This window comes from Chelmon rostratus, chromosome 5 (genome assembly GCF_017976325.1).
Source record: "Chelmon rostratus isolate fCheRos1 chromosome 5, fCheRos1.pri, whole genome shotgun sequence".
NCBI lineage: Eukaryota > Metazoa > Chordata > Actinopteri > Chaetodontiformes > Chaetodontidae > Chelmon > Chelmon rostratus.
The window spans coordinates 10,409,019-10,420,717 of record NC_055662.1 but is presented as its reverse complement, the minus strand read 5'-3'; the positions used below and the strand labels follow the sequence as shown (position 1 = coordinate 10,420,717).

The window sequence follows — 11,699 nt, the reverse complement described above, 5'->3', positions numbered from 1 at the left end:
TGTGTCTCTGCGGCGGGTCAAGGATGAACAGGATGTTGATAAACTAACAAACCAGGAAACCTTGACTCCTTAAAGAGAATCTCTCTTCTTAGCTCTTCTCCCAGCTGCCCTCATCCCTTCGTTTTCTCTTCCTCCTTTATTCCTCGCATGTTACGACCTCCTGGCCCCTTGTGTATTTCCCCCCTCATCTTGCCTCTCCCAGCCCCGTCGCCTACTTTCTCCCACCTTCCTCTGCCTGTTCTGTCTGTCGCTCGCCCATGGCGGCGAAGCCATGAGGCGTGCAGATGTGCCAGTTAATTAGGTCTCCTAATCTGGAGGCAGCACACCTAAAGTCCAGGTCTGGGAGCCTGTGAAGCAGACCCAATCACGGACGAAGGCAGGCCTGGTGTATTCTCTCTTTCTTATCAGAGCATCTAATGAACGCTGCAGCAGAGTGAGAAGGCAGCTTCATGTCGTCACAGTGCCGACAGAGCGAGAGTGAGGAAAATGAGCAGGTTGTCTAACGGCCCTTTGGTTGTGCCCAGTACAGCGGTGATATATGATTTATAGGAGTCTCCATCCATACGAGCCTTTTTTTGACAGTGTTACACGACGTGACGAGAAAGGCGCAAATGAATTCTGAAAGGCACATCTTGGACGCATTTCTTTATGCCTTGAGGTAAAACACACTGGATGTAATCAGGCTTGCACTATGACGTCGGATCTGTCTCGCTGTCTCTTCAGCCGACCTCAGAAATGTTCTGGTTAAGTGCGTGACATTATGTGACATTACGCTCACTGGAACACATATTTCTGTGCAGTCTTCATACAGATCACATCCAGCGTGAACCGAGCACTGCGGGCGTGAGGGTTTTGTGTGGCACGAAGGGGCTGGAAAGACCCGCCCGATTGCATCCAGGGCGTTTTGACGGCAGTTTTATCTTGAAATATGGCTCGATGTCCCTCAAGTCCTTTAGGGGCAAATCCAAGTCAAGGTGCAAGACTTTCAGCTGCCTGAGAGCTGATCATTAAAATGACAGAACATTTTCCTTTAAAGCTGTGTAAGAGTGTTTTTTTTTTCTTTCTTTAAAGATGAGTCTTTACACTGCAGAGGCCGGCTGATCAAATATTTAGTCTGGAACAAGTCTGTAGTCAGTCGTGCCCAAATCAAGTCTCAATTATCGATTCTTGTGACTTAAAATGCTCTGCAGGCTGTGAGATTTTAGGCTTTCGCGGAACAAAACCTGACTCATGAGAGGAGAAAATGAGGAGGAAATGTCTAATTATTTTTATCAATCACAAACTGAAGTCGTCAAAATTATGACAGCTTTATTTAATGTAGGACCTCAGTCCCACACATCTACAAACTAAATCAAGTCAATTTAGTTTTCATGGCTCAGAGTTCCAGATTATCTCAGAGGGCTTTGCAGTTTGTACACACACACAGTTCAAACCCTTTCCCCCAGAAACTGCCATTATGTGATACTGAATTGCTTTACATTGAGCTATCTAATGTAATTTCTGTCTGTTCACAGGCACATTGATGTATGACACCGGAGTCACGGGGAGGCTGGAATGGAGGAATAGTGTACAGAGTTCAGGGCTCGCCTCCTGAGCCCAGTCTGCGGTCAAGGTTTAGGCAACAACAGCACTTTGATTGAGGTTAGAGGAAGGTGAGATGTTTTTGTGTTGAAGCAGACCACGATCTTTCCCTGACCTGAGCCAAGTGCTGTCAGTGCTGAAAAATAACCATAAAAAAGTGTAACAACAGCTGGACTCACCTCAAGTGATACTGTGGGATCAGATATTTTGGCAGAAAACAAATGAAGTAAGTCATCAGCCAACATTTATACGTTCATGTTTTCCTGCTTGCCAAATACGTTCATTCATATCCTCATGACGTTGTTGGAAAATGTAATCCGGCCGCATTATGTCTCCTTCTGGTGTAAACTACTTGTGCATAAACAGGCTCCTAGTGGACAGACGTGTCAATTTAAATCCATAAAACAAAGAAAAAGCTTTAACGGGACAGTAAACACAGCATGAAGTGACACAGACGTGACGCTGTATGTGGCCGTTTTGAATAGTTTTTGTGAAAAGGCAGGCCGGTGCGTTTTGCTGCATTTTATAGAACAGGTGGGTGAGTCTAGCTGCTGATGAGTGTCTGCATGTACACTTTTTTTCCATTTGAAGTGTCATCGGTTCATCTAGCGTTCATCACACAGTCTGACACAGATTGCAGACGAGATGTTTTGTCACATCCGTCGCGCACAGCATGACATGAAATGAACCTGCTCGACTGCTGTTGCACTGCGTGCGTCAGACTCAAGGCGACTGTGACCTGGTCATGCTGCCTCTCATTTCTTACTGACTTTAAATGAGCCTCCATTTTTGTTTTTGACTTTGTCCCAAATTTAAAACGTGTCAAACACCTCAGTAGGTTTGTGCTTTATAGACTTTTTCTTTAGTAATTCTTTTATTTTCTCCCATGTTTCTCCCATGTTTCTCCCATCTGTAAAGTATTTTAAAGGTAGTGGTTAATGACACAGAACAAGCTCTGAAACAGAAAAGTGTATCTGAGTAAAAAAAAAGTACCCTGATCGTGATCAGTCCGTCTTTTATGTTTTCCCCATTTATGCTGGTGCTTCTGAGCTTCTGACCTGTGAACAAAAATGCCTCTCTCTTCAAAAACACCGAAGTCAGCGAAATACTGCTACATCTTTCTCTCAGTGTTGGGAAATCAAAGAGATTTCTGTAGAGGGAAAGTCATGCAGCAAACTCTGGCTGCGAGGTAAAGCTGCTGCAACGTTTCGGGCTCAGGGCCGAGAGTCACTGACCTCGGCTGGAAAAGTTCAGCTTTACATCAGAAACAAGTACAGCAACGCAAGCTACCAACAGTAGAGCAGCGGTGCAGAGGTCAAAGAGGAAAATGGGTCAGCTGGTTAGGTGCCGGTCCAGCTGGTGTACTGTGCTCAAGAATACCTCAGAAGCAGTGGAGTAAGTAACTAAGTCGGCCACATTTACTCAAACATGTATACTCTTCAGGCACTTGTATGTGACTTTCCATTTTATCTAAATATTGTCCTCCTCTTTACTCCATTACATTTATTTGACAGCTATACTTTTTAGGTTGAGATTTTACATAAAAGCATGAGCAGTTTATCAAAGAATGCACTGTTCATGATAAAACTAGTTTTATGGCCTCTTGTAAATCATCACTCATGAATTTAGTGGAACCGGCTCATCTTTTGTCATTAACTTAACTTAAATGTTTGAGTTTGACTAATTTTAAGTCAGCTCAGTGTCAGATGTGTCGTTTTCAGAGCACGCCGCTCTGACATCCAGGAGTCAGTTAATGTACTGAGAGCTCACTCAATGCATTAAATCAATTTTCTAGAGAAATGTGACCAGCATATTCGCAGACTTCCCAGCATGCATTGTGCTCTCTCCAGAGGCCCTGCTGTTTTGTAGTTTGAGGAAAACATACATTAAGGAAAGCTAAGTCATGGTGGTTTCTTTTTATAACAATGGGGGGAAAAAAGAGAAGCGCGCTGAGGTAGCGACTTCAGTCCAAACCCTCATGCACTTTTGATTAAACAAGGTCACTGAAGGCAGTCTGACATGTTGCCTTTGGACTAATTCTGATGCAGAGTGTGAGAGCTTTCTGTCTGAGCAGAAAATGTAACAGGAATGCAAATCTGACTGCAACATTTGTCAGCATGACTCAACCGTCATTGTTTCCTTAACTCAATGAACCTTCCTCAGATGGTTTTGTATTTTTACAACTCATGAGACAACTTTGCACTTATCATTATCCGACTTTAGTTGAGTTAATGTGAATTTCTAAGGCATATAGTTTCATTGAATAATTGTTTGAGGCCCAAAATGCTCACAACAAAGCATTGTAAAGCAGATTAGAGGAAAAAATATAATACAGATTTGTGCTGCAGAACTTTTTTTTTAAAACTACTAAAACTAAAACTGTAAATGTGGGCGACATTTTCATTGTATTTAAAGTAGTCAAAAGCAGCTGCATGTCAACCGGCTGCATAAGTCCACTGGCAATCAAATGATGCAGCAATAATACGTAGGCCACAGTAGATCATTGTCTGCAGAGCAAGAACTTTTACTTTTGATACTCAAAGTGCATTTATCTACTTTTTCTTGGGTCGGATTTTAACTCAGGATGTCTACTTGCGGTGGAGTATTTTTAGATTGTTCTGCTGGTACTTTTACTTCAGTAAAGGATCTGCATATCCCTCTCAGCAGGTAGAACCGAGCCGGATCCCTCTACTCCTTCCTGCTGCCTTTTGAATAGCAGTTTGCAGGTTGGAGGTGGTTTTCATGAGACATGCCCTGTTCGTGTGAAGCCATCCATATTTATAAATGTCATTGCTATTCAGAAAGCGCGGGCCCGAGCCATTTTCCTGCTTGTTAAGTCGACGTTCAATGAAGACATTTCGGCTAATGTATTCCCCCAAACTTTTACAGATCTCTGCTGCTGTGGCTGGAGGCGTCTCTATTTGCTCGCCCTGAGTTTCTGTATTAATATTCAAACGCCCCACTGGACCCTTCTTAAATCTAAAGTCATGGCATTACAAAGAGCTCTGACATGGCAGACGACACAGAGCGAGGAAGAAAGAAGTCAATGATGTGCAGTCTGTAATGAGACCAACTACAGCTCACATTATTGCAAATGATTGCTGCGCACGCCCTCCTAACCTGATTTTACATGCAGCTCTCGCCCTCTGGAGCCTTTCAGCCATGAGACAGAGGAAGTTAGAATATTTTAAGACTCGATAGTCAGATACATGAGGAAAGTAGTTGAGAACAGTAACTTTCAGCAGTAAAAAGCACCTGTTATGGCACAACAGCAACTTCTGCCGAACAAAAACAGAAAGTTCTGCCAAAATTAAAAGTGATTTTATCTTTTATCAGTATTGAACTGTTTGATTCAATATATATTTTATGGTGTGTTATTTTCATTGACTTATTAGCAGCATTAGTATTCCTTCCTCTCTTTAATTCCTTATCGGTTTGGGTTGTAGAGGTTGAGTGCCTCTCCTTGTTCTCCTGTCCCACCATGTGTTCAGATGAGGAAGGGTAGGCATTATTATTAAAACTGCCGGTGGCACTGCTGCCACCTCAGCTAGAGGTCACAAGATTATTAGATTAATAACAAAAAATCCTCTGTTGCACAAAATCACTTGTGCTGGTGGAATATTGAATATTTTAACCCTCTTCAGGCCTCTGAGGATCCAAATGAATCAGCCTGAGAAGTAAAAATCAGTCTTTAGTTGAGCAGCTAATCTCTAAACTTAGGCAATAAGGTGGGATGAGTGGTTGTGTGTGATTTAAGGGGTCACAAGCCAAAAGCGTTGGCCGGTGTCGGTAGCAGACGTTCAAACTAATGGCTGTTAAAGTAAGAGTAGTGATGGTCGGAGTTCGAGTTAGTGCAGTTTTATTTTTGGATGTAATGTGCTTCAGCTCCTCTTCTCTCTCCTCTTCAGTGATGTCAGGGCAGGGTTATTTTATTTTATTTATGATCTTGGTATCGTCCTGCCCGCTGACCCTACCTTTTTTTTTTCTTTTTTCTTGGGAGCAGACAAAATGTACTCGAAGTATGAAAAGAAAAAGTGCTCATTGTGCAGTAAAATGGTCTTTGTCAGTGTCTGAATGTTATATATCACTGCTGCATTCCTGTATTTGTTGCATTTGTTGCTGTAGATGTCTAAGGTTGAGCTAAGGTTGGGTAGTTTAATCCACAGCAATGCATCGTATAAAATCATCACACGTTCGTAGCACCGCTCAAACTCAAACTCAAACCTCCACGAGCTCAGAAAAACAGACTGTTTTCAGCTCTGTGACGATGGATTTTCCCCCTCATCCAACAGGGTCACTGGACAAGACTTGTGTGAAAAATTGTAATCTGAGAAGTAACTAGTAACTAAAGCTGTCAGACAAATTACAATAGTTGCCTCTGAGATGTAGTGGAGTATGAAAATACTTACATATTGTAATACTTACAATAAATGGTAGTAGTACTTTTACTCCAGTGAGGTTGTGAATGCAGGACTTTTACTTGTGGTGGAGTATTTTTGCTGTGTGGTATTAGTACTTTTACTGAAGTAAAGGGTCGGAGCAGGCCTTCCACCGTGCACACGGGTGGGTGGGTTAGAATAAAGTCACCATATATTTAGCACTAATGTGGAGCCCTCCGTCCCATCCTGTCCTGGGATGAGGTTGGAGGTGGAGGGGTGGGGTTGGGGGCTCCTCCTCCTCCTCCACCTCTGTCCCTCCATGTGTTCAGGCAGCAGAGGGGGCAGGCTGACGTCACGCAGGGCTGGTCTTGCCGTTTATTAGCCAGGGGAGCAGAAGTGCCAGGTCGCAAGCGGCTCACACTGCAGCTCTGTCCGGCCGGCGGCGGAGGGGACGTCCGGCTAACTCCACCAAAACTTTCTCGAAACTCAGTCAACAGAAAGAAAAAAAACAACAAAAAAATAACACTGACTGACAAAAGTGTCGCAACTCGCCTCACTCCTGCTTTCATGAAACTTTAACTACTTCACGTGTTTTTTTATGTGTGTGTTTCACTGAAACAGAGGCACAGTCTGCACATCCACTTTGGTCACTTTTTGAATGAGCCGGGTCGCGCTTGCGTACAGATCCCCGATTTTTCTCCTTATTTCCATTTTTGTGACGTTGGGATAAAGTTTTTCTTTATCGTTTGAGACCCGTGATGGCTGTCCTGTCACTAGCGCTGCTGCTTGTAGGATTTGCGTTGACTTCAGCTGACAAGGTAAGTGTCCGCGCCGCCTGGTCTCCCTGCGCGCTGTGCGCACCGTCGCCGTCAGAGAGTCATGAAATCCGGCGTTAAAGCGGAGCTCGGCGGGCCGACGCAGCAACAGGTTTAAAGCGTGGGCGAAGTTTCACGTTTGGCCCTGTGAGTGCGCACACTGCTTCCTCTGTGAAATGCGTGTTGACACTGCACACGCATGACTTTCGCCTGTTACATAAGACATGTGAAATAGAGGCATTTCTGTTAGATTTTTACAAGCCTGCAGTAAACTGTGCTGCAGGGCGGCAGCGCTGCTGCTGGACATCTCACACTCTCACATTATGATTTCCTCCTGGCTTGTACCGCTTTTAACGAGCTTTTTCTCTCCTCTTACAGGCTGGTGAAGTAGATAGAGAGGGTAAGTGTTGTTTTTTTTTGTGTTCATCTTGTTCATGACTAGATGCGAGTTGAGAGAAAGTAGAGATTTTCCTCCAGGCGCGGATCAAAACGCTGGAGAACAACCTTGGTGCACTGAGATCAAAGTGGGAGGGGAGTTTGTGTGTGAGGAGCTCTGTAATACACCCCCCCACCCTCCTCCACCTCCACCTCCACCCTCTGCTACCACCCCACCATTCCCCCTAAACACACACACACACACACACACACACACACAGTCCTCCAACACACACACTTATATTACATGAGCGAACTGCTTCAAGGGCTTTGTTATACAGGACAGAAAATTCCACTTCTAAATCCTGCACATCTGTTATCCATTCTGAGGTTAAGAAACAAGTGAGCTGCAACAGTGTCCACGTAGGATCCTTTTACACCCACCGCTATCTTCTGAACACGTCCGGGGCCCTCACGCAGCAAGGTGACAGCTGCCAGTTGGCCTTCGTGGTCGCCCGTCGCCTGCAGTTTGGCTCTTTTGGGCCATTATCGGCACTGTAAAACGTTTATTTCACTCATTTAGTGTGGTTTCTCTTAAATTTCCCCCTCTGACTTTTGTCAGAGTGAGTGAGTTAAAGTCAGCGGGGCTCATGCAAGAACGGCTTGTGCCAACAGATTTCGTGCAAAAGCGATTCATGAGAACTTGTCCCATTCACCAGTTTTCTTATATTTAGAGTTTTCTCCTGGGTGCAAAACAAATTCAGAAGATTAGAGAACCGACTTGTTGGATGAGTCTTCGCACTAACCTGAATGAGTTTACGATAAAGATTTTATTGGCACATTATGGCAAGTTGCTGTCTGTTGCTGCTGATGTTGCACCATTAGACACTGAATAATATTCTCTGTGACCGTCACACCAACTTGAGCACTTCCCACCTAAGTCATGGACCACTTTGCTTTAGCAAGACACGTTTTTCTTAAGCAACTTCATGTCAAATCATTCTATCTCTGTTTTAGTCACAATACCGAAACACTGTCTCCTAATACAACTACTGACACCCTACCAAAAATGGAGAGGACCAGCAACCGTCATTTGGCAATTTTGGGGGCGTTGATTCTGCTAATCACATCTCATGAGCGTGCACCTGAACAGGTGACACTCATCAGGTTGAAACGAGCATTTTATGACAAGTTTGTGCTTTTAAGAGAGTTTGGCAAATCTGACTCGACACACTCAGACGAGTAAACCTGACAGAAAAAGGTAAGACTGGTTTGAGATAAGCATGTGAAAACACTCATGAATGAGGCTAATCAAGTGCAAGGCGGAGCAAAACCAGTGAAGCTGCAACTCTCTGTCATATTCTTTATCCAAATCTGAAGCTGTCTTCACAAGAAAGTGTTTGCCGGATCTGCCGAAGTCTGAAATCACCTTTTCCGGTGTTGAGGTGTTGCATCAATCATAGTCGGCACTAGTTCTTTAGGGCAGCTGTCATGGCTCTGAAGCCAGCAATATGCTTCAACCCAAGTGCTCGTCGGATTATCAAATAGCGTCTAATATCCTGCTCATCATACACCTTTCTGACCTCAGAATCCAGTGGATGGGTTTTACAACTTTCTGAAACCCGACAATCCAGAAACCATGGCAGTGACTAGCCAGGTGTGCCGAGATGTGAAAGGTGTATGCAGGGTTCGAACATATGTCTCAAGCTTCCCTTTTTGCCCCTCCTTCTAATGTGGCCACTGGGAACAGCTATTAACACTTTTGTCCATGCATATGTTGGTGTGAAAATGGTTGGTTTGTTGGTTTTGGCCTTCTGGCTTTAAGGAGGATTTAGTGTCACCTAGTGGTGAGGCTGCAGAATGCAACCAGCTGAATTCCCCTCACCCCTCCCTTTTTAAGTGTGTAGGTCAAACCAAGGTGGCCCCGAAACTCGCGCTAAATGCGAAAGGTCTTCAGAACAGTTTCCAAAGTATCCACATTTGCCAAAATAACCCAATGGATTGAGATCTGGTGACTGAGAAGGCCACAGCAAATGATTCACTTCGTTATTGTACTCATCAAACCATATAGTTACCTTTCGTTTTCCAGTGCGAGGTTGCCATCATGCATGGGATGGTGAACGCAGTGTTTTTCAATGCTTTGCTTATGGCGCTCTCTTTATACTGCACATTCATCAGCCTTTATTGGAAATAATATTCATAATCAAAGAAGAGTGTCTTTGAAGAGCTGCCTTTGTGCCCCAGTTTTCAACATCCAGATGGACGGTTCACAGCAGAGGCAGAGAGACAGATTTCAGATTTTGAAAGTAGTACTTGCTGGACTTACACTAAGTTGGTGCCGATATTTTTTTTGAGGGTGTGCTGTGTTGAAGTTGCTGCAATGAACTGGATACCTCATTAAAGCAGAGATATGTGGCTCCCAAGCGAATCAAAAGCCAAATACTGTTTTGTCTTAAATTGTTCATCAGGTTGAAATGAGCATTTTATGACAAGCATGTGCTTTTAGGAGAGTTTGGTGGTAAACCTAACAGAAAATGGTGAGACAGGTTTGGGATAAGCACGTGAAAACACTCGTGCATGAGGCTAATTGAGTGTAAGGCGAAGCAGAACCAGTAAAGTTGCAGCTCTCTGTCATATTCTTAACTGAAATCTGAAGGACGAAGCTGTCTTCACAACAACTGTTAAATTGCCAATGATCCCGATTTTATTTGAAACATTTTCACATTTGATCCCCGGGTGTCAAGACAGAAAGATCTGAAATGGTGAAGTTAAACAAACCAAATCAGTGTGGTAGTTAACTGTACTTTGACTTTTGCAGGGTAAAAACTCTCAACAACCCAAACCTTAACCCTTACAACAACTTCTAGTTTCCAGACTCCTTCAAGTTTTCCACATTTTGTTATGTGTCCTCTAAAAACAGATTCAATTCATTTTTTCTCCTTAACCTTCACACAGTACTCAGGTTTTAGAGGGTTTTGTAAATTTATTAAAAGTAAAAGACTGAAACATTTAATTTCTGTAAATATCCAGACCCTTCATTTTGTGCTTGATTAAAGCACCTTTGGCAGCTACGAGGGTCTCACTTTGGAAACGATCCCACAGGTTTTGCACACCTTTCTCTGAGGCCTCTCCCACTCTTTTTGTTAGAGTCTTTCTAGCTCAGCCAGGCTGGATGGGGGCAGTCAGTGCACAGCCAGTTTCAGATCTCTCCAGAGATGCTCTATTGCAGGGCTTCGCAAAGTCTGGACCTGGTCTGGATGCAGACGGCATTGTCAGCGGGCGGCCTGCAGGTCACATCCAGCCCGTCACATTCCCAGAAAATGCGGTCCATCCTCAGAGTGACGGCCGATTAGCTCGCCAACCCCTGGCAACAAGCCAGAAAGTTCACTTGCTCCATGGACAGAAAATAACAAAGCTTGTCTATGAGATGCCTCACTTGGGTTTTTTTTTGTTGGCCATCTGTTGTGTTGAGCCCCCGAAGAGGAGTTCTTAGTTGAGATAAGGACTCATTCATTGGTAGTTGAACTGTGGGTTTTGTACTCACCATGAGTTCTTTTCTAGTTCAGCATCTAGTTATCATTATGGATTTTCCACGTTCTCTCATAAAAATAGCATTGATTTAGTACAAAAAAAAAAAAAGAGAAAACATAACAATAATAGGCTAATTGTGCCTTAAAAAAGGTTTGGCTCTTGGACAAATGTAGCTGAGGACCTCTACCATACCTTGTATAATAAATAGACCACAGAAAGTTGTGGACTGTAATGTTTTCTATGTTGAAATACATTTTCTATTGATCAATCATGTTTTCTCAGTGACGCTGAATACACAGTGTAGCTGGAGAGTGTTGTGTGCTGTTGCTGCTGCGTTCACCCATTAACATTTGAGAGTTCGCTGTCAGAACGCGTCTCCTTTTCTCTACAGTACACAGTTTCTACAACTGGTGTTGATGTTGTAAGAGTCTGAGTCATAAATAAATATGGACTCACTGTCTGAGCCTCCTCTGCCTCGGTTTCATCTTGGTCCAATCACGAGAGATGTGAGGTTAATTAATTGATTACATAGTATTTTGTTATCACCAATTGTTCTGGATCTCTGACCTTAAATAAAAACCAGATGCAGACCTTGAGTAATAAGTTTGAGAACTCCTGCTCCATTGGATTCAGGTCTGGAGTCTGGCTGGGCCACTTCATGACTTTCCTAGATTTTTCCCAAAGTCAGTCTCGTGTTGTCTTGGCGTTTTGCTTCGGGTTGCTGTCTTGTTGAAATGTAAACCTTCGCTCCAGCCTGAGATGCTGAGCACTCTGGAAAAGGCTTTCACTGTCCCGACTAGTCTTCCAGTCCCTGTCCCAGAAAAACATCCCGCAGCATGATGCTGCCACCACTGTGTTGGACTGCAGAGATGGTGTTAATGAGGTGATGCTTCAGTCTTTGTTTCATCAGACCTGATGATTTCACAGGTCTGAGTGTTGTTTAGATGCCTTTTGTCAGACTCCCAGCAGGCTGTCATGTGCCTTTTAGTGAGGAACGGCTTCCGTCTGGCTGCTCTAT

The 11,699-nt window shown here is 43.8% G+C and overlaps 1 protein-coding gene across 1 annotated transcript in view; it reads left to right on the top strand.

Moving 5' to 3' along the window:
• The first annotated feature begins 6,718 nt into the window (after positions 1-6,718).
• adamts3 (ADAM metallopeptidase with thrombospondin type 1 motif, 3) overlaps positions 6,719-11,699 on the top strand; it is a 125,538-nt gene continuing 120,557 nt past the window's right edge. The window contains exons 1-2 of the mRNA XM_041936784.1: positions 6,719-6,778; positions 7,154-7,175. Of these exons, the coding sequence (XP_041792718.1) occupies positions 6,719-6,778; positions 7,154-7,175 (82 nt within the window). The remainder of the gene's footprint in view (positions 6,779-7,153; positions 7,176-11,699) is intronic.